At 44.7% G+C, this 23,591-nt stretch overlaps 1 protein-coding gene across 8 annotated transcripts in view; it reads left to right on the plus strand.

The window, feature by feature from the left end:
• PTPRM (protein tyrosine phosphatase receptor type M) overlaps positions 1-21,517 on the plus strand; it is an 823,739-nt gene extending 802,222 nt beyond the window's left edge. For all 8 annotated transcript variants that reach the window (XM_077135947.1, XM_077135946.1, XM_077135945.1 and 5 more), the window contains 4 exons: positions 285-410; positions 2,289-2,452; positions 8,236-8,371; positions 20,788-21,517. In XM_077135947.1, the coding sequence (XP_076992062.1) occupies positions 285-410; positions 2,289-2,452; positions 8,236-8,371; positions 20,788-20,841 (480 nt within the window). In that variant the 3' untranslated portion in view covers positions 20,842-21,517. The remainder of the gene's footprint in view (positions 1-284; positions 411-2,288; positions 2,453-8,235; positions 8,372-20,787) is intronic.
• Positions 21,518-23,591: the final 2,074 nt, after the last annotated feature.

The following is a 23,591-nucleotide window of genomic DNA, read 5'->3' on the forward strand; positions in this document are numbered from 1 at the left end:
TGTGAGAACCATGTCCACAAGACCTGTTTGGAAAGCAGAATTGTGTCAGGACTAAAAGATGCTTTCTGAAAAAGGAAAGGAAAAAATACTAAAAGGACACATTGGGAATCAACCAACAAGAAAGACCTGAAGTCTCCTTGCTGAAAGCAAGAGAAAGAAATGAAGGGAAATGAAGTGAATCAATGGAGTATTAAAATTTACTGAATGTTGACACTGACCTTTTCCAGACTGTTCGGAGTGAAGTTATTCTTATAACTAACCTTGTGTTTCTGTTCTGAATCCAGTTGTGTCCCCAGTACTGGCCAGAAAATGGAGTACACAGACACGGTCCCATCCAAGTGGAATTTGTTTCTGCCGACTTAGAAGAGGACATCATCAGCAGAATATTCCGTATTTATAATGCAGCCAGAGTAAGAGCCAGGGCCAATGTTGCTTATTATGTGGTCTTACTGTTCTCTCATTCATTAAACCTTTAGTGCTTACTCTGCACCAGTCACTGCTCTAGGAGTTTGAATTTATCAATGAACAAAACCGAGATCCCTGACCTTGTAGAGCTTACATTCTGATGTGAGAAGATAAACAGTAAATAATAGATGTAATAAGTGAGGAAATTTTGAAGTAGGTTAGATGGTATAAATGCTATAGAAAAAAAATCAGGGGCAAAGAGAGGGGTAGGGCAATGTAAAGAAGGAGAGAAAGTTTCAGTCTTGGAATAGGATGTGTGCCTTTTGAGCCAAGACCTGAAGGAAGTGAGGCAGTAGCCGCATGGCCCTCTGGGAAGAGCACATTTGCAGTGCAAAGACCCTGGGGTAGAAATGGTAAAGGAGGTTCCTATGGCTAGAGCACAGTAAGCAAAGGCAAGAATAGCTGATGAGAGCAGGTTACCTGGAGGTAGCCCAGCTGAGAGCAGAGATCACATAGGGCTTTGTCAGCCAGTTAGGTTTATAGCTTTGCTTCTAAAGAAAATAAGAAGCCATTTCAGAGTTTTGGATAGAAGAATCACATGACATGATTTACATTTTTAAAGGACCAGTCTGGCTTCTCTGTTAAGACTAGACTATAAAGGAGTAAGCGAGACTAGCCAGAGGCTATTGCAATAGTCCAGGTGAGAAATGGCAAAGGCTGGGAGCAGATGAAAGCAGCTGGAGGGAGTAAGCAGCAGAGAGCCCCTGATATATTTTGAAGGCAGAGCCAATGGGGTTTGCTGGCAGGTTGGACGACAGGGCATCAAGACCCTCAGGATTAATTATGGGGGTGACAGTCGTGGAGTGGATTTTCGCAGAGGAGGTTTTGGCGGGGGTGGTGGTGAGGGACATGTGCACAGAGATAGAGTCCAGAGTTCAATGTTGGACATGTTCAGTTTGAGATGACTGTTAAACTGTGAGTGGAAATAGCAAGAAGGCAGTTGAATGTTCAAGGGTGAAATTCAGGAGAGAGACCTGGTCTAGAGAGAGAAATTTATGACTTACTGGGATGTCCATGATGTTTAAAGCCATGAGGCTGAGTGAAATCTTCACATGAGCAAATAGAGAGAGAGAGAGAGAAGAGAAAAGAGCCAAGGACTGAGCCTAAATGTGTTCCATCAGTAAGAGATGTAAGAGAAAAATTGCTGAGGCAGAAAAAGGGGAGACCAAAGAGGAAGATGCAAACAGCCAAGTGAAAAAAAAGTTTTTTGGGGGAAAAGAGCCATAGATTATATCAAACAGTTCTGAAGGCCACAGGAGATTTAGTTCAAGCGATTTTGCTGTGGTCACAATAAAGCTGTGTTGTTACTTCTCTAATATAAGCTCAGGAACATTTTTTTTAATCCCAAAATTCAATTTAATTGTGACTAATGATCAACTATCCACACCTTAGCAAGATTCACAACAAGAAGCAAACACAAACTCACAGAAAACACAGTGTTATCTATATCACGCTGAACTTGCAAACATCTCCAGATTATAATCTATTCTTCACTTTTAATTAATGTCTAATTAAGTAAAACCATGTTGCCACTTAAGGCAATGGGACCAATACCACGTTGAGTTATTTTTTCACTTGGTTTTTGCAAAATCATGCGGGTTCTGCTTCACTCTTATTTGTCTTGACCCATCGTTTCAAGCACCTGGTTTTTTATAACAGATAGAGATTAAAACGCATAACTCTTCAGACCGGCAGAAACTACCTTCATTATTTATAGGCAGCACTCTCCTTTAATAATGGCCTGCTCCAATGAGAAGATCAAATAATTGGAAGCAGCCCACTGTAATTCAGTGAAGTTAATAATGCCCTTTTTCTCTCTGCAGCCCCAGGATGGATATCGGATGGTGCAGCAGTTTCAGTTCCTGGGCTGGCCCATGTACAGGGACACGCCGGTGTCCAAACGCTCCTTCCTGAAGCTTATCCGCCAGGTGGACAAGTGGCAGGAAGAGTACAATGGTGGCGAAGGTCGCACGGTGGTGCATTGCTTGTAAGTGCTGGGAGCAAGCGCTTCACCCCAGCTGGGTGCTGGGTGAGCAGTGCAGACCTCCCCTCCCGCTGTCTTTGAATAGAAAGAAGTAAATAGGTCGGGGTGACAGGAGATAGTGGACTTAGCAGGATCAGTTCACTCACTGAGGGTTTCGTGTGCTTTGCAGAAAACAGAATAGGCACATTTTGCATTTGGGTGGTGCATCTCAGGTATAAACCAAGCACCAAAACCATGATTAGGAACCACCTAAAAAAATCCCTGGGCAGGATCATGGGATGCTAGAGCTGGCACCTACTGCTCCTGAGGGCCAAGTGTTAATTTTTCAGGAATTTTGCAAGCTGGTCTTCAAGCTGTTGGTAGCTCCAAATCATCAGCAAATGCTTCACAGCAAGGCCCCACCCCACCTCGTCCCCAAAGCTCGTTTACCAGCACGTTACTTGGTGAGTCTCCTGGAAATCATGTCAGGGATTTCAGAAGACCACCTCTTTTTCTTCCTTTGTGGTTTTAAAGCAGTGATACCCAAAGTATGATCTCCAGGCCAACAGTTTGACAGTCACCTTGGATCCTGTCAGATACGTAAATTTGCAAAGTTCTTGTGATGCACTGAAATGAGAACTTCTGCTCCGATGCAATGCTTCTCAACCTTGGCTGCACATTAGAATCATTTGGGGAACCTTAAAAAAAAGGGAGGGTGAGAATGCCCAGGCTATACCCAAACCAATTGAATCAAATCTCAGGGTGGTAGCCAGACAGCAGTACTTTAAAAAAAAAAAATCAGATTATGTCGATGTGCATCCAAGATTGCGAAATCCTGAAATCCTAGAATGTATACATTTCAAACCACTTTCACCTGCATTTTCTCATTGGCAATAATATGTAGCTAATCAACCAGCTGGAATTGGCTTAATGGAACAGGCAATTAGAAAGGCAAGGCAGTTAGGAAAGATGTTTACAGAATTTGTAGAAACTTAAAGTAGTATCAGCCTTTGTTGCTTTCCAGTGGAGTGTTATCAGAAATGCACAATGAAATCTCTTCCAATTTGAAGAGAAAATAAAAGTTTCACTCTGAACAGCCCAATACTAGTTAAACTTTCAAACTTGGCTAAGAGAATGGTTTGCTGTTCTGTGAGTACCACCTCCCTCCTGGCTCCCGGGACCCTCTGAAGCCTTCTTAGCAATTTAGAATTGCACCCTGCTTTCTCTCTGTCCGGTGTCTCACCCTAAATGCAGACGTGGTAGATTTGAAGACTTGCAGATTTCTTCAGGCTAATCCTCAGCAAGAGGTCTCAACCCTTTGTCCTCCAAAAAGCTGTTGTTATTAACCTTACCACATTACTATTTTCCCTTCCCTGTCATGAACCCAATGCCTTAAAACCAAAAACATACCAAAAAGTATTTAACAGCTCTCTTTCCCATATTTATGTATCTATGTCCAGATATAGCCTCACTGAATTGATACAATCCCAACAACGAAACATGACATTGCAGTTAGAGTTGATATTACATCTGTTGGGGTTTTGTGATATACCACAAGTGTTTTTCATATACCACTTCCTGCATCTGGAGATCCCAGCAGCTGGATCTGTGTATCCTGTGTCTTACTGCTTGGAATTATTAGCGCTCCATCTAGGGCAAAGGAAGGAATGAACCCCAGGTGGGAGACTTCTCTAAACAGCCTTAAGACAGGTCTTGCCACAGCCACTGAAATCGCCACGTCTGGACACAGCCACACCTACCCTCCCAAGAGGCAGCTGGGACCCGACAACCAAACAGTTGCATCACTGTTCCTTGTGGCCTGCAAACCAGCAGGCAGCTGTTCCAGTGGAGTGGCCAGTGTGGACACTGGTACTTCTGCCCTCCTGGGAAGAGAACTCAAGTTCTTTGGGGACCCAGAAGTCCCAGCTCTAACATCAGGTAGCATGTGACCCAGACCCGATGAGAATGTTTATATTTGGTTAGATTTATACATTTAACGCTAAGATTACTTTATTTTGCTGTGAGAAGCAAAGTTTATTAAATCAGTGTCCTTGATGCCCGAGAGAAAAGGGTGCTCCGAACTCCTGCAATAACTGCCTGCTGTTCCAAGGCAGGAGCTCTGTTCCCTGCAGAGCGTGGCACCACCTGATGGCAGTGGACAGAGTCCCTGCACGGAGCTGCCGCCCTCCAGGGGCTGTGGTTTGAATGCTTCCTTGAGCCAAGTATGCTCAAGGTGAGCTAAGAGTGGATAAGGGTTTTTTTTTTCTTTTTCTTTTTTTCTTTTGTCTTTATACGTGTCTCCTAGCTAATTAAACCAGAACCGCTTTACAAGCCTGGATGAAAGTATTTGACATAACAATGATCATTTCCTGCAAGCCGCGAGGGGCAAAGCTGATGGGGAGAAGCAGTGTGGTAAACGTGGGCATCCCCATGGGCAGAAGAGAAAATCCAGAACACCCACCTGATTTACAGGGCTCCAGCCCTAACAGCCTATGGCGGGCAGCCGGAAAACCATGGCCTGAATAAAGGGGGATGTATCCCCACACTACACAGAGAAATCAACTCCAGATGGCCTTGTAGCCTAAACCATGAAAAGTAAAGCAGGAAAGCTTCTAGAAGCAAGCATAGGACAAAGTCTTCACGTTCATGAGTTAATCAAAGAAAGGACACCAACCATAAAAGAAAGTGTTGATAAATTGGACATCATTAAAATGAGACACTCCTATTCACCAAAAGACACCAATAAGAGAGTGGAAAGCGAGACAAAGGTCCATAGCCAGAATGTGTGAGAACTACTGCGAGTCGATAGGAAAGAGACAAACCAATTTTTTTTGAAATGGACAAAAGACTTGAACAGGCACTTCATTAAAAAAGGAAGAAAGAAAGAAAAGGGTATCCCAATAGAAGCATAGAGCTTCTATGCTTCTTGCAAGCATAGAAAAGGTGGTCAACATCATCAATTCTCAGGAAAATATACACACACAGGAAACAGAATTGGATACCACTGCACACTCACCAAAATGGCTTAAGTTTTAAAAACAAACTAATAATTATAAATGATGATACCAAGTGTTGGGGCAGTGGAGTAACTGGAACTTTCACACAGTGCTGGAAGAAAGTAAAAATTGTACAAGTTGGTACTGTTTAATGGCATCTACTAAAACTAAATGCAGACAAACTTCTGCTCTAAGGTATATGACTAGCACAAGAGTGTATGTGTACTACAAGACATGTTTGTAGCAGCTTTACTCATAGTGTCTAAAAACTGCAAACCACCCAAATCTTCATCAGCTCTTTGATGCATAAATCATATAACACTATATTCATTCAATGGAACCCTTGTTAGCAATAGAAAAGAGTAAACTCCTGATACAACAATGTGAATTTTTCACATATCTGGAGTGAAATTCAGACTGAAAGAATATATACTGCGTGATTCCGTTTATAGATTTCAAAGGCAGGCTAAAGAAATGTGGGCTGAGGTAAGTGAGAGCAGCAATTCCCTTTGAAGGTACTGGTAGTGAGGGCAGGGAAGAGAGGAGAACTCTGGGGGCTGACACGTCTGCATCTGAGCTGAATGATGGTTACATGGTACATACTTTGTCATAATGAACTGGGATGTATACTCACCATTGGTGGACCTCGTTGTAGGTATATTATGCTTTATTAGAAAGCTGGCTTGGAACTTTTATCATGGGCCAGTCAAGCCAACACCTGAATGCAATGATCAGTGAATCTTAAATCACATTCAAGGGACAATCAGGTATCTTGTGCCTGGCTCCGATTGAAAGTACACTTATTAGGTGTCTTTGTCAAAAAAAAAATCCTGAGTTCTTATTAAGCCCTGAAGCTAACTACCAATTTATAGGAAGTCTGGAGTTAGTGACTGATATGTTCAATGATATCACAGAGAGGCAATGAATTAGAAAAATCCAGAATTTGGGAAACCTCTATAGAACAAATTACCCAGTTTCCTTAAAGAGTTGCCAAGAAAAAAAAGGGCAAAGAGGAACCTATAGATTAAAGTAAACTTGCAAGACATTGCAATAAGATGCAGTGTAGGACCTTGTTTGGATGCTGGTTTGAACAAAGCAGCTGTAAGAAAATGTCTGGAACAATCTGGGAAATTTGAACATGGACTAGAAATCAGATTACATTAAAACAGTGTATTAGTGTGTGTTTTAGGTATGATAGTGATGTTGTGATGAAAGAAAGGCAGAAAGGAAGGGAGAGAATAAGAGAAGGAGGAAGGGGAGAGAATAAAAGAGGGAGGAAGGGGAGAAAAGGAAAGGGAAGAAGAAAGGGAAGAGAAGGAGGGAAGGAGGAGGAAGGGGAGAAAAGGGAGAGAAGAAAAGAGGAGCCCATAGCTTCTGAGAGAAGCAGGTGATTCCAAAGCTGGTACAGGGAAAATACAGGCTGAAACTTGAACATCTTGTAGTTCCAGAAAGTTAGGAAAACACAGTGAAGATGTGTCAAAAGAACACAGAGCAAAACAGAAGGAGGTCCTAATACTTGAAGCGGGAAAAACTTGCACCAAAAAATAAACGTTGATATTATTGGATTTTAACTCAGAAATAAAATTAACATCTGTTAAGCCACACTGAGATCAATAAAAATAAATAATCAAATGAACTATGTAAATGGGGAAGAAGGTGCAACCCTTGATTATGGTAGCATTCCATTGAATGAATGTTGAAGGAAAGAGGGAAATACAAAATCACCATTAGGTGAATACCACAGCAGTTGTTAAGACAAGATCCACCAGTGGATGCTAAGACTTAGGGGATAGAAGTTTGAAGAGAAACGAGATATCCATACAGTCCCAAAGTATTTCATTAAACACACAGAGGAAGGTAGTAACTTTATGGTGAAAACCAATCCAACCAACACCATCTTAACACATGGTCAAGGTCAATGTTTCCAATGACAAGACACAGATCATCACTTTTGTAGGTTCTCTTGCAAAGGTGCACAACCTCATCCCAAAGTAAGGGACGTTCTACAGACCAGCCGACCGGTACTCTTCTAAAGTGTCAAGGTCAAGCAAGAGAAGGAAAGCCTGAGGAGCTGTCACAGGTCAGAGGAGACCAAGACAGGACAACTAAATGCCACGTGCAGCCTGAGTCGGATCCTGGACCAGAAAACGGTCCTTAGTGGAAGAGTTGGTGAAACAGGACTAGGGCCTGTGGTTTAGTTAATCATCTTGTACCAAGGTTAACTTCCTGGTTTGAACACTATGGTGTGGTTCTGTAAGATGTCAACATCAGGGAGAGTTGACTGTACAGGACAGCTCTCTGGATTGACTGTTTTTGCACCTTCTCTGTCAGCCCAAAAGTAGTTCAGAATACAAAGTTAAAAAAAAAAAAAAAAAGAATCCAGAATCCTATGTTTTAGAGTTAAATCATGAAATATTAAGGGAGTAAAAATAAATGAAAGTCCAGGTACGTCTTTGAACTTGCCCCATGCTCACCACCAGTTCCCTAGCAGATACCAGCCAGGTATCTGCTCATTGCATGTTTTCTGCTGGGGAGGTTTTCTGTAAAAATAGCTAAAGTGTGGCATCGACATGAAGGGAGAGGAGGTCATGCTAGTTCTTCTGCCACCTTGGCTACAGGTGACCTTTGGGCCAAGTGCTGTGCTAATGGACTCCATTTGCTTGAACTGGGAGACATGGCCGAGGGTGGGAGTTGGGCAGCCGCAGAAACCCTCATGACTCAAGGACTTGGAGGTTCTGTGTTTCCGTAGATCATGCGAGTGACTTCACCAAAGGGCAGCATGGTCCAACCACCTTATGTCTTCTCTGACAGGAACGGGGGTGGCCGCAGTGGCGCGTTCTGCGCCATCAGCATTGTCTGCGAGATGCTCCGGCACCAGAGGGCGGTGGACGTGTTCCATGCTGTGAAGACACTAAGGAACAACAAGCCCAACATGGTGGACCTCCTGGTAGGTGCCCTGCCCCACTCCTCAGGGCCCCTTCCCCACCTGCTTTCCCAGCAGACCTCTCCCCGCAACTCTGACTGGACGGGAAACCTTCAAGCAGAGGAAGAGGCTCATTTTCAAGAGCCTAATGCCACTGCTTCACTTGAAAACCTTTTCTCCCTCTTTCTTTTCTTTTTGGCACGGGCAGGCACTGGGAATCGAACCCGGGTCTCTGGCATGGCAGGCGAGAACTCTTCCACTGAGCCACCGTGGTCCTCCCTCTCCCTCTTTCTTTCCCTCCCTCTTCCTCTCATTCTTTGCTTTCTCACAAGGAGGTTTTGTGTCACCTCCTTCGAAATGCGGAAATAGCTGAGCCTCCTGAGTGAACATCCTTATTCATTTCCGTACCTAGCAGTGCCTTCTGCGTGACTCAACATTCCTTCCTGGTAGGGAGGAAATAATCACAGCAAATGCAATGCCAGATTTTCAAATTATATATTTTATAGATAGCTTAATCGCCTAATATTTATCAAAGCTCTGAATGGAGTTTGACATACAGAATATTGCATGTAATTATGGTGGCCATATCTGAGAAAAGGATTAAAGGGGTTGAGAAACAAAGGGCTGTGTGCAATTATTTTCTTAGAGTATTTCATGCACTCTCTTTTTATGTAGCACTGTTGAAATGCCAACCACTGGGCCTCAAGAATAGCTGAAGAGTTTAAAAGAGGAAGCTGTTAGATTACTTTTCTACTTCTCTGTTAGAAGAGAAAGGCTCTGCAGTAAATAATAGGACTGACCCCAAAGTTGGAAGAATGGCCAGGACAGGGGCCCATGAGGACGAGTTGACCGATGCCAACTACCTCTGAAAGCCTGTCAACCCCAGCCCACAACACCATGATGGGGAAGTGAAATTAAATATATATATATAAAGGAACTAAATAGAGAGTTGAGATTCAAGTTAATGTTTATAAGGTGGCCAAGGTCACCATCTGAAATTTGAGAAACCATCAAAACAGTGTCGTGGGCCAGGTAACTTTAGATCCAAGTGAGGACTCACTGCTGGGACACAGCCAAGCCCTGGTCATCAAGCCTCTCTCCCTAAACATCTGCTTTTCCACCCACGCTGGGTGAGCTTTTCTATTCCAAGAAGCCTGGTGGTGCCCAGAAAGTGGGAGGCTTGTTTGGTCAAGTGCCTGGTCAAAACCAGTGGTCTTTACCACAATGGCTTCCGGGGCAAAAAGGATACCGCTTCCCAAACTCTTTCCCTGTCTTCCCCTGCCCTAGCTAAAGGCCAGGAAACCCAAGTTCTAGTCTCTCCTTCACTGTTCATTCAAATTCGGTATCCTCGGACAACCATTTCAGTGTTCTTGAGGAAGTCTCCCAACTTTTCAGGGCCCTTGTTTTGTGAAACAGGGATATTAGCACTTTTGGAGTTGCTCCGATGAGATGATACATACAAAGGTACCTTGGAAATTGTAGACATGAGAAATGTGCTTTCTGATAGTGCAGGGTCTACAGTCTGGGATGCACACAACTCTCTGAAATGGTCCTTCACAGGAGGGGGAGGAGGAGGAGGATACTAGCAGCTTGTATGCATGTGGTGCTTAATATGTGCCAGGCGCCATCCTATCCACCTTCCACATACTAACGGGTTTGTTGTGGATGAGATGAAAGACCACTTAGCGTGCTCTGAGGGCACCAAGTGGTCTAGAGCCAGCCCTTCATTCCCAGTACCCTAAAGAGTTCTGCCACTACTGAATTCTCAATCTTCTGGGTTTGGGATTGGGGATGGAGGAAAACCACTGAGAAAAGGGCAGTCGCACAATCAGAGATGGCCCAGATTTGGGGCAGATGAGACGTCTGGCAGAAATTGGAAAGAAACACATAAATTAAAATATTCTGACCATGATTTCATTTGGTATGTAATCTCACTGACTGGAAATCAAATGTGTAGCTTCCAAACTTTGGTTGGTACTTGGGCAAAGCTGACCTTGATTTTAAAAATAAAATCATCTCACTCTCACCACAGCCTGAATTAAGCAGCCGGTTGGATAGACTCTTTCAGGCCATTCTTCCAATGGCTCTCATCCCTCAAGAATTTTCCTGAGCAGAAACATGTGGCTTTTTCCAAATCAGCTGTGCAGACACTGGGACACTGGCGATTCTTCACGAAATGAAGGGAGACCAGGTGGTCAGACAGAAGAGAACCTCTGACCCCCGCCCACTGTTCTATAGTAATCTGGAAGTTTCTCTTGCTATGTATAATTCTAATGGAGAACCTGGGACTCTTGAGGGGCTATTGTGGTTTGGAGTTGTATATACCCAAAAAAACATGTTCTTAAACTTAATTCATCCCTGTGGGTGTGGCCCATTGTAAGCAGGACCTTTCGATGAGGCTACTTCATTTAGGGTGCGGCCCACCTCAATCAGAATGGGTCTTAATACTGTTGCTGAACTCTTTTATAGAAAAACAAAATTTAGGCAGAGAGAGAAAAAGCCATAGGAAGCAAGAAGCTAAAAATCAGTGGAACCCAGAAGAGAACAGAGAAGCCAGGAGAGGCTGCCATATGCATTGCCATGTGACAGAGGATCCAAGGACCAAGGACTGCAGCAGGAAGTCTCAGTACTCCACAGTCTTTGGAAAGAAAGCTGTCATAGTCAGGTTCATGTGTCAACTTGGCCAAGTGGTGGCACCTGTTTGTCTGGTTGGGCAAGTGCTGGCCTGTCTGTTGTGATGCGGACATTTCATAGAATTAGATCATGATCATGGCAGCTGCATCCACAGCTGATTCCATTTGTAATCAGCCAAAGAGGAGTGTTTTCTGCAATGAGTAATGCTTAATCTGATCACTGGAAGCCTTTTAAGGAGGATTCATTCAGAAGAGACAGGCTCTTCCTGTTTCGGCTGGTGAGCCTCTCCTGTGGAGTTCATCCAGACCCTCCATCGGAATCGTCAGCTTCACAGCCTGCCCTGCGGATTTTGAACTCTGCTTTCCCACAGTCACGTGAGACGCTTTTATAAATTTTGTATTTGCGAGTGTTCCCTGTTGATTCTGTTTCTACAGAGAACCCTAACTAATACAAAAGCAATGCCTGGAGAGTGACTTGATTTGCACTTTCTCCTACCCTCAAAACATTTCCACTGTTTTCACCAACCCACTGTGTGTGATATTTGCTTGAATAGCCAAGGAAAACTAAAACAGGGCCCAAACCCCTAAATGGAACACAAGTTTTAGGATAAGATCAGTGGCTGAGAAATGTAAAGCAAGTTTTTTCAGTTTCCTGGGGAAATCAATTTCTGATAAATTGGTCATGGTGGCTATTAGTAGGATCAGAGATAATATATGATGACCAGAGAAAACAGTGTCACAGTGCTCTCTTCAGTAGGTTTGAAGCTTCCAGAATTGAACAGGATGCCTTCTCTTTAGGTGGTTTGTTTTTGTTTTACAATTTCTATTTGGCTTGGTACTAGTACATGTATGTGTTGGTTGAGGGAATTAACTCTTTTAGAATGATAAAATCTGTTTTGATCTTATTGGTTATAAATGGCCATCAGAGACCTGAGTTTTTTAAACACAAAATTTTGTGACAACACCAATGTAGTGTGTCTTCTTAGCGGCGTCATCATAGAAGATGCTACAAATATGCACCAAAGAGGCCTGGGGAGGATTTCTGTGCTGTCCTGCCCAAGAGGCAGCAAAGGAGAGAGAGGGAGAGGCATGGCCCCAGGCATGGGGGATCCCAAGCCGGCCTCAGCGCCCCCAAATCTCCTTACTCTTGCATCAAAGGGACTGCATCAATAGCATCTCTCCACTCAGAATTCTCAAATCTTACTGCTGGAAAATCAGTGAGAGGATGGGACTGAGTAGGCAAAGAGACTCTGTCTGTCTCCATTCCCCTTTGCGGTGCTCATTTTCTATATCACATCTGCATCTGAAAATTCATCAATTCAGTTTGAAGTATGGCATTCTCAAGGGAGAGCCACACGGCTCCAAAGATTTATCCCTCCAAATCTGTAGTTTGGGCAGCTCTGAAGAAAAGTCAGTTGATTGTCAGGAGGACAAATAATTTATAACACCAGATTATATTTTGTTGTCCTGTGGGGACAGCTGGATTTCTCCTGACCCTCTTTTCCAGCCCTGCTTCTAAGTTATGCATCTCTTCAACTAGCCTCAGGACCCCATCAAAGAACTGAGCCCCAAGAGGGCAAGGATGCTGGGTCTGAGATTCACCACCACTCTCACTCTCCTTGTTAGATCCAAGCAGAGTCCTGGGGGCCTGGACTCCTTTGAAGCTAAGACAGTTGTAGGAAAACGGGCTGCTTCAAAAGCCCGGTTCCCCTTCTCACCTCTGTCTTTCTCATTTGGCTTTTGAAGTTTCCAGGGCTCTGTTTTAACAGAGAAACAGACTGATGGGTCTTTCTTAGAGAAACATACTGTCTCCTGGGAAGTGCTGGAAACTTTAGAGACCCACCCTCTGTCTGGCTGTGTGGTGTTCTGACTTACCCAGGGAGTCAACCAAATGGCCCATATTCTCCCCAAAATGTCCTTTGCAAATCTGGCAAAACTGCCTTCTAAGGCATACTTTAAACAATCATTTGTTTTTGAGCTACGTGTTAGCTGGAGCCTCCTGGCTCCTGAAACCCAGCTAAGTTTGGCCCACATCCCCAGAACTGAAGGACAGAACCCCTCTCAGGTTCCTGTAAATTGCCTGGTACTTACGGTCTCATGGTTAACTTTGACTCCCGAATATGCTGAATGGAATCCCAGTCATGAAATCCATGCCCCCCTCTATGCCCACTACATGGCAATGGCAAGGCTCGCTCACAAGATTAATCAGTGTCTGCAGATGAGGTCAACTTGAACTAGAACAGTAAGGCTCATTGTTCTTCATATCCTCCAGGCCCCTGCCACAAGGTAACTCGTTCAGGCCTCCGGTCCCTCCTTTGCTCCTCCCTCTCCTGCTCCCATGACCCTACTCCGACCCCCTTCTCTTCTCTGTCCTCCTTCTCAGGAGCAAAGCAAATTCCTGCTGAGCGAACATGCCCTTGGAAGTCTCATCTTCCTCCAAAGGCCACTTGTCAAGTCATCTTCCCAAGCAAAGGCAGTTTCGCCTCTAAGAGAAACTCTGGTCCTCGCTCTTAAGAAAATAAAATTTTACCTGCTGACATGTCAATGCTATGGCCAACTAATGCATCTTAATTCCATTTGACTTAACCAGCATTTTCCAGAATTTATTTTGTGCCCAGTACTTAGCTGGGCAGGATAGTAGATACCAGAGAAATAGAAGACGTGATCCTTCCCTCTGAAAGCTTAGAAGGAGTTGGGGTGGCAGAACATAAATCCTCATCTGTAAAGTAGGGATAAGAATATTAATTACAAATCCATCATAAAAGGGCACATATTATATCATTCCATGTATACACAATGTGCAGAATAGGCAAATCCATAGGGAAAGAGTAGATTAGTGGTTGCCAGAGGAGGGAATGCAAAGTGACAGCTAATGGGTACAGATTTCTTTTGGAGGTGATGAAGATGTTCTAAACTCAGTCCATGCACAGCTCTGGGAATATAATAATAATTGCTGAGTTGTGTACTTTAAAGGGTGAATTTTATGGTATGTGAATTAGAAGTCAGTAAAGCTGTTACTTTTAAAAAGTAACACATCTTTTAAAAGCACACTGATCATGGATTACTGTAGGGCTTTTCTCTTTACAAAGAATGGTCCCATCAGTTACCTCATGACACACCGTCTTAGCAAGGCAGGGTAAGTGCTGCCACCACATGCCCCTCTCACAGAGAAGGAAGTTAGTTGAGAGTTTTGAACTCTAGTGAAAGGCAAAGCCTGAATCCTGGTTTACTGCTTCAAGCCCAAGCTTTCTCTGTAATTTTTGTTTCTTGGCTGCCAAAGCATGTACCATGCAGTGGGTTGGCTTAAACAATGAAACTGTATTGGCTCACAGTTTTGAGACTAGAAGGCCAAATCAAGACATCATCAAGGCAATGCTTGCTTCTGAAGACTGGCGTTCTGAAGCTGGCTGCTGGGGGGTTGGTCCTGAGCTCCTGTGTCACGTGGCAATGCACATGGCGTCCTCTCCTGGCCTCTCCCTTCTCTTCCGAGTTCTGTTGACCTTCCACCTCTTGCTGCCGTGGCTTTTTCTCCCTCTGTCTTAATTCCCTTCTGCTTATAAGACTTCAGTACAAGGATTAAAACCTATCCTGATTGAGTTGGGCCACGTCTTCGCCAAAGTAACCTCATCAAAAGGTCCTACTTAACAATAGGTTCACACCCACAGGAATGGATTAACTTTAAAAACATGTTTTCTGGGGTGCACGGCTCCAGACCCCCACACCTGCCATCCCACAAGTCTCTCCTAAGCCGTTCACCAGCTTAGAGGCTGGGACTCGAGCAAAGCTATCAGGATTTGTCAAAGGGAAAAAGTCAAAGGAAAAGTCAACCATTTACACTGAGTCAAAAGAGAAAAAATCCAAATAGAATTTAGCCAAATATTTAGCCAAATAATCACCAAACACATGGGAGTCTAAAGGAAGGGGTTCAACTGATAAAGTTATAAAGCTAATGTTGTAAGGGTGATTTGTAAGTTTACAGGTGAGAGCAGGGAGTTGGCAGGAAAGATTCAGGGTAGAAGTACCGTAAGCAACGAACACTCTCAAGCTAGGAGAAAGAGGGAACAATTCAGTGTATGGGGAAGAGTAAAGGGAGTGGAATCCAGTAAGTACTTTACAAGCTTAATTTCGGGAAATGTCTCTTGAGAGCGCCTGCTCCCTGTCAATACCTACACCACTTGTAAACTTAGGACGCTGTCTTGCCTCAGTGGTTCTCAAACCTGGCTGCACATTGAAGTCACTTGGGAGCTTAAAAAGAGATGTGAAAACCCGCCACTCCTCTCCCCAAGATTCTGAGTTCATTGATCCAGGGCAGGCTTACATATCAGGCTGGTAAAGGCCCCCCAGGGGCTTCTAAAGTGCAGCCAGGGCTGAGAAACTCAGTCTCTAACCTAGAAGGGCTCTCAACCCTGTAGCCCATTAGAGTCACCTGGAGATCTTTAAAAACCCATGGTACCCAGGCCATGCCCAAGCCCAAGCCAGGTGAGCCTGCCGTGCAGCCAGGGTGGAGGAAGTGCTCCCAGGGATTCACAAGGCCATTCGCTGCTTTAAGTAAGGCAAGCTTCTGATATGTGAAAAGCTTTCTTGCCCTCCCTCTCCATCCCCTATTTACTGCAGATAGACCATAGACATTGCATGGTGTTGAGGTTCTCCCCTTCTGTAATTTAGAACTGGGCATCCAGAGTCTGCCTTAATTTTCCCTTGAGGATACAGAAAATAATATACTCTGTGATGTCGTCCTCTACAAAATTGGCATGTTGTGTGGGCCTGTGATTCTCCCCCTTGTGCAGAAAATACAATCAACTAACTCACACTTATAAACCAATCTCTCTATAGCTCTACTTGTAAAATTTACAGGCTATTTGGAAGGCTCTATGTGTGTGTTAGAGTGTGTGTGTGTGTGTGGTGGGAGTGTGTGTGTGTGTGTGCATATTGGTGGGTGGGCATGCGCGTATCTGCATGTGTGTTGGTCTTTGTGTTGGTGGGTGTGCATGTGTGCATGTTTGTGGGTATGTGTGTGTGTTAGTGGGTGTGTGTGTGTTGGGGCATGCATGTGTATGTGAGTGCATGTGTGTACATGACGGTGGGCAGTGTGGCAGCCAGGTGGGGAACCAGGGAGCGAGCTCAGGTCTGGCTCTGTGTCCTGTCCCTGCTGATGCCAGCTGCATTCTGCTTCCCTAGAACTTGCCCCCCCCCCCGTGGGACCCCTGGAGCCCTCACACCCATGGCACCTTGAACAGCCCTATGGCAGTCTTCCTGTGCTCCCACAGAAGGGTTTTGAGAAATTCTCTGTGAATGCCACCCCCCAGGACCTCCCCAGGGCTAGGCCTGCAGTGCCCATGGAGCACAGAGCTCCAACTTCTGGAAGATGCCACCTAGTACCTGCCCGTGCCTACCTGTCTCTGCTCTGCAGCCAAGCCCAAATCCATGCACACTGACCCTCACCTGGGGAAAGCAGAGCTCTGCTCCATCTGGCCTTAGAAGCCCTGGGCTATAAGCAGGCAGCACTCAAAGAGAGAATTGGCCAGGCATCAATGCCCGGGACTTTGAATGAAGAAAATTCTACAATACTTTTTAGATATCCATGCAAGTAATAAGCCATTACATGCAGGGTTGGAGAAGTGCAGCCGTCTGAACGCAGAGGTCCATACACCTGGTGTGACCTGTCCCAAGGGCTCTTGTGGCGGTCTAGTAGGGTCCATGACACCTCCTGCCAGTTCCTTCAGATTGAAGCATCTCTCCCTGCAGGATCCAGCCGAAATTGTGAAACTTGTCTTACTTTCAAAAAAGCAGTTGCCACAGGAAGGGAGGCCTGGCACCAGGAAACGGTGTCCATTGCACTCTTTTGATCCACCCTGAGACCTTGGGCTGCGGCAGTTGGCAATGCCCAGGCGTGAGGTCAGGATTCCGCATTCCTAGATGCCAGCCGCATGTGCCTACGAGGCTCTGCGAGTGAGTGTCCCAAGACCCAGGGCTGTGGCTGCTCTGCCTCCCGGTGCCCTCCCCGAGCCAGCCTGAGCCCTTTGAAGCGTGAGCTCATGTCCAGGCTTCCTTTTGGGTTCCGCTGGCTCCCTCTTGGCCTGGTGGGGGTTGTGATGGATGGTGGCGGGGAGGGGGGTCTGGGGAGAGAGTCCTGGTTTTGCACAGAAAGTGGAGAGGGGGGCAGCACCTGCTGAGTCCCCTCCCTGAGCCCCAGGCTCCCCTCTTGTCTCTCTAATCTTCCATGCCCCAAAGCAGCTCATGTCACCCAAATTGGCAGTGCTGGGGACTAAAGCACAAATGTTCTTTTTTTCCCCTGAGGCACAGGGGTAGCTTATACGGCTTAATTATACTGTTCCAAAGCAAGTGAACCGAAAGAGGAAACTGTGCAGAAGGCAGGCCCGTATGTACCTGGTGATCAAGTGTAATCAGTCTCCAATGTAGGAAGATTCCAGGCATTTGCAGAGATGCTTGCTGGAGGGGACACGGCAATTTGTGATTTTCTGTCTCATTCCCCTTATTTTCCTGATTCGGAAACCAGTCATCATAGAATCTATGGGGATTGACAGTTTAGAAGGGATGAGGTAGGAGAGCGGAAATTCATTTTGAAAATTCTAATCATGCCTGGGACAGAGCAATTTCTGTGACTTCCTGGGCACAGCCCCTTACCAAGAAGTGGAAGCTCCAACAACCGCTTTTCCCCACTAAATGCATTTAATGGGTCTTTAGTCATCACTGAAATTAATTGCATAATTAGGTTTCTGCAAAATCGTTGTTATGCAATAAGGGATTGAATCGCTTCGGTTTCCCTGAAAGAACGGGGGGAAAAAAATCAGTTGTTCCCATGATTCACAAAAACAAGAGAAATGCTTGGGGCACTTCCTGGCTCAGGGATCTGACAAGGAGGACTTTTAGAATCTCAAAATTCAAATAATTTATTTCCTTATCAATAGTTTGAAAATAAAAGTATCAAATCCTGAAATAATAGACCCTAGAATATGAATTAGAAATATTAACTTTACCTAGAGAAAGTAATCGTTTTTCCAGTGCGAGTCAAAAAAAAAAAGGAGAAAAAAAGTCTGTGCTCTGAGTGGTGCTTCCTCATGGGTATGGAGAGAGGGACGGGAATGGGATGGAAAGAAGCTACAGGCTGGTTAAGCACTTGTTATTTGCAAGGTGAAACAATTTAACAGAGGCTTTTGCATATATCATCAGGCTTGCTTTAAAGACAAACCAAGTCCTTAAATCATAGAATTTTAGGTTGACAAGGCTGAAAGGGAACCTTAGATAGGATGTGATCCCCATGTTTTCTTAGGGAGAAAGCTGAGGTCTCAAGGAACTGGTTAGTAAGACCCCAGACTCCTGGTTACACTGTGGATGCCTTCCTTGGAAACCAGATCCAGCTTTCAAAAGCAATTGGATTCCAATTTAACATATGAAAGCTCTCCAGGGTCCACCCCATCTGATACCTTGATTGACGTAAGAGGAGTCATTGCGTGGAGTGAGCAATATTTCAGCTATTTTTGTGTGTGTGTGGTAGCTTTATTGAGTTATAAGTCATGTACCCTAAAAATCCATCCTTTTAAAGTGTACAATTCAGTGGTTTTTGGCATATTTACAGAGTTGTGCAGCTATCACCGCGACCTAAGTTTAGAATATTTTTCTCACCCCAAAAGAAACCCAGTACCCATTATCAGTCACTCCCCATTACCCCCATCTCCCAGCCCCTGGAAACCACTAGTCTGCTTTCTGTCTCTATGGATTTACCTGTTCTAGACATTTCATATAAATGAAATCATACAATGTGTGACTATTTAACTGGCTTCTTCCATTCTGCAAAATGTTTTCAAGGTTCATCCATGTTGTAGCATGTACTACTTCATCCCTTTTTGTGGCCGAATAGTAGTCTATTGTATATATTGTATGGATATCACATTTTATTCATCCATTCATTCATTGATGGACATTTGGGTTGTTTCCACTTTGGGGCTATTATGAACAATGTCACCATGACTGTTCATTTATGAGTTTTTGTTTAGACACATGTTTTCAATTCTCTTGGGTATATACACAGGAGTGGAATTGCTGGTTCACATGGTAACTCTCTGTTTATCCTTTTGGGGAACTGCAGACGGTCTTCCAAAGTGGCTTCCCCATTTGACATCACCAGCAGTGTACGAGGGTTCCAGTATCTCCACATGCTCACCAACACTTGTCATCGTCTTTCTTTTTGTATTTTGACCATCCTATTGGGTAATACTGCTATGGATTTTTAATCTCATAGCACATCTGTATATTGAAGTAATCTGTTTACTCTGTCTTCACCTCTAAATTATAAGCTCCTGGAGGACAGAGCATGTACCCTGAAATCCCTGGTCTCTAGGCTGAATGTTCATTGAGTTGAATCAGATGCTGAACCCCTGTTTTGTCCTTCATTTATGGGTGTAATCAATATTTGACTCTCAAGTATATGTCAGGTCCTGCACTAGAAACCAAGACTTCATACAAAGAGGAATAAACCAACATTTGTCCTCAAATAAATAGGTTGGCTTAGTGGGTCATTAGATGAACAAAATGCAGGTGAAGAAAAGGAAATCTCAATGATTAATTAGAAAGCATATATTTAAAAAATAGTGGAATTTTTTTAATGAAAAAATAGATAGTATAGCTCATTGGTGGTGGCCATTGAGATAGATGAGGAACCAGTGGTGTTGAGTCTCCAGATGCTAGGAGTGTGTTTCTCAGTGATGTGGGTGACAGGTGGCAGATGGACACTTCCTGGGCCAGGTCCCTCCCCTTGTTCAGAGGCTACAGACATGGAGCTGTCATCAGCATGTGGGTGAACAGCTACAGAACATACCCCCTGGCCTGGGCCTCTCCCCTCACCGTCTCACTCAGGACAAGTTACAGGATCTGGGAAAGCTGTGGCCCAAAAGAGTGAACCCCCTGCCTGCCTAAGGAATTTTTTGTGGTCATGGCCCCTAGAAGATCGAAAGCTTCTCCCCTCTAGGCCTTTCCTTGCCCTGCCACCTCCACCTGGAATGCCAGTTGTGCCCCCAGTATGGATGGCCATATGCTTTATCCTCCAAACTGGGCCCTCTGGGGTCTGAGGGAAGATGCTGTCAATAATTCTTCCAAGGCAACAGGTAAACCACTGTGGAATCACCCACCCCAGCTCCACACTTTAGTTCCGTCCTCCAGGGAAGGTGCTGTCCATCCAGCCAATTGCTCCCTCTTTCCAGATCTCTCCAAGAAGTCCTGCTCTCTCCCCCACCCTGACCCCACAGCACCTGCAGGGGCACTATGCTTGGGGCCCTCACTTGATGGTGTCTTGGGTGTTATCTATCATTGGCCACCAGCCTCATCCTTTTGGATCATCAACTTCTAAAATCAAGGGCTAGGTCAAATGCTTGGCACTTACAGGTGCCAAAGGAAAACATCCTCTTGATTGGAAATCAAAGGTAAGCTGGGCTGATAGTGGAGCCACATGAACTTACTAAAGGTCTTTAGGAGCCATTCTCTCCAGCCATCATCTCGCGCCTTTAGGCTTCTGGTTTTCCATCTGCAAAGCTCAGCTTGTCAATATGCAGGTAAACGTAGGTATGGGGACAGTTTTAACCAGTTGTGCAGAACTGTCCAGGAATTCTCATGAGCGTTGAGCATCAGGCCTTGAGCGTGAAGACATCTGTCGTTCTGAGCTGCCACTTTTTCATGTCCAATTCAACTCCTCATCAGTTGTAGTCCAGTTGAGACCTTCATGTGGCCTAACAGCTTTAAAAGCAACTGCATTTCGGCCTCGTGGAGCTGACATTGTCCCCTTCCGTTTTCCAGGACCAGTACAAGTTCTGCTATGAGGTGGCTCTGGAGTACTTGAATTCCGGCTGACACCGCAAACAGCCCTCCTGTCCCACGGAGCCAGGACATCCTGGTATCTGTGGAGACCCAATGAAGACTTCTCGATATGCTTATATTGCTTCGCATAATCGGCTCTTTTTAAGAGCCCAAGAAAGTGTTTATAAACTGCTTGCACTGCCCAACTCCCTCTGTAATGCTGCTGCCAGACAGATGGACACACAGAGCTACAGGCACCAAATTCTGTCCTGGCCACAGACCCGGCCAGGTAGCATGGGCGCCTGAGAAACTGAAGAGCACAATTATATTCTTATGAAGGAATTTGTACCTTTGGGGTATTATTTTGTGGCCCGTGATCCTTTGTTATTGTTACAGCTGTGTGTACATTTTTGTCTATGGAGAATGCTACCTGGCATTATATAATGTATTATTTTAGTCCATATTTGTATTCTAACATGTTGCATAACATAAGCTTCTGTAGCTTTCCAGGACTAACAGATAAGCGTGTGCCGAACAAAGATACCTTGTTTGAGTTGTTGTTTCTATCAGATTTGTATTGTTTCCCAGGGAAAAGCTTGGAAGGGATTCAGGTCAAAAATGCAAAACCTGACGATCAGATTCGCAGATCCAAAGCTTTTCCATGTGTTTATATTGTAAATATATTTTGATTTCATCAAATTATTTATTCATTAAAAGAAACTTTTGTGAAGCCCAGTGAGTGACAATCATTTTTCCTAAGCTCTGGAAACGATTTGCTGTATGATGTTACTTGTGTGAATTCTCAACTCAATAAATGATGACACGTGATGTGGCCGTGGTGTGTCCCTGGTGTCCCAGCAGCAGGAAGAGGGCAGCTCCCGGCTGCACCAGACCACCGAGAGAGTGGGCCGACCTAGAGTGCATCTGCCTGGAGCAGGGAGAGGTGGGATTTTGAGAGAAAGCTTTTGTCAGTAGGAGAGCTGCCCCTCCACTCCCCTTGCCAGCCCAAGGAGACCCTCTCAGACAGAGACCCTCACCTGGCTGTGCAGGCCTGGGCTGACCCAGAGCTATGACTGATCACTAGCAACCACATCCTTCCTCAGTGTGACCTCAGTCTCCAGGGAATAATATCTTGCCTTTCCCTGCCTCATTCAAACCTGGAAATTGCTGAGAAAGCCATTATTAAAGGGTTATAGAATCGGGGTGCATTTAAGCAGGACACAAAGCTGAGCAAGATGGTTCCTGCCAGAGGGACTCCACCGTGGAAAGGGCCCCCTAGCGCAGTCCATACAATGCTCTGCTGGGGCATAAAAGTCCCCTAAGGAAGAAATCACACCATCATTTTAATCTGAGACTTTGGCCATGTTAGATGGTCACCCCCACCCAAGTTTTCTCTTCGCCTTATTCCTGCCATCCATTTTCTCTGATCTTATGAAGACCTCCAGCCCATTCTCTGAGCACACCACACCTACATGGCTTAGCTTCTTTCCCAGTAAAACCTAATCCCCATAATGTAACGCTTCAACCACAGTTTTCCATCACCCTCAGTGCCCTGGACCCTTTATAGTTCCAACATACTTAGCCTGCAAATGCTCAACTTTAAAGAAACTCGTCCAGGACTTCCAATCCCAAACAAGCTGGAATAACAAAGATCAGATTTACTCTTGTAACTGAAACAACTAAAAAATCTTGAGGGGAGGGGAGTATTTTTAAAACATCATTTTCAAGGCAGTGGATGGCAGGCAGTGAAGGATGGTGATCCGTGAGAAACAGAAACAAATGAAGTGACCCCTGCGATTGGCCCAGCTTACAGCCTGGAAAGAATTTTGAGATCATGGTGTAGAGAGGGGAAATCCAGGTGGAGCTCAGCAGTCTCCTTGTTGCAGGATAAAGCTGGGAGTGAGAGAAGGCCAGGAATGCTGGAGTTTTCAGGGCACAGGCCCAGAGAAAGCTGGACAGAGAAAGAGCTCTGGAGAGCTGCAAAGTGTCCCCTCAAATCTTCAGCTAAGTACTGGTTAGCATAAGCATGCAGGAAATTACCTGAGACCAAAGAAAGAGCCACCCAAAAGGATTACAGACAACAATTCTCAGAGCTCACACAAGGCCAGAATAGTTCCTATTCCCACTGGATAAAATAGTCAGATGAATTGGCCTCAGTAGTGTTGCTAAATTATCCCTAGACTAAACACAGCTGTGGTCCCACCTAACAAAACTTAATATCAACAACAGAAGCAATCATATTCCCTTAAAAGTAACTTATCTGCAGCAGAGAGCAAAGCTCAAAAATATTTACGGGAATACAAAAACATCAGCATCCCAACAAGGTAAAATTCACAATGTCTGGCACCCAATCCAAAATTATCAGGCATAAAGCCAAAAAAAAGCCAGGACAATATGGCACATAATGAGGAGAAAAAAGCAATCAATTGAAACAGACCCAGATATGACACAGATGATAGAATTAGTAGGCAAGGACATCAGAGCAGTTATTTTATAAATGTATTTGTATGATCAGAAGCTGGAGGAAAGAGCATATTAAACAAAGACATCGTTAAGGAAAAATAAATAAGCAAAGACGCCCTCTCCCACGAAAGGAAAGACCCCAAGTAGTGTCATGGAAAACTTGGCTGGGTTTTGTCCCCAGGTGGGGAAGCAACTTCTGAATTTTTGGAATTTCCTGCAATAGTAGTGATTTGTTCTTCACTGGCACCAGGGCTACACTGCATAATTCACACACTATTGAGATGACAGGATGGGGACAACCAAGGTGGGGGCTGGCCACACCAGGAGGACTAACCAAGTGG

This window comes from Tamandua tetradactyla, chromosome 18 (genome assembly GCF_023851605.1).
Source record: "Tamandua tetradactyla isolate mTamTet1 chromosome 18, mTamTet1.pri, whole genome shotgun sequence".
Taxonomy (NCBI): domain Eukaryota; kingdom Metazoa; phylum Chordata; class Mammalia; order Pilosa; family Myrmecophagidae; genus Tamandua; species Tamandua tetradactyla.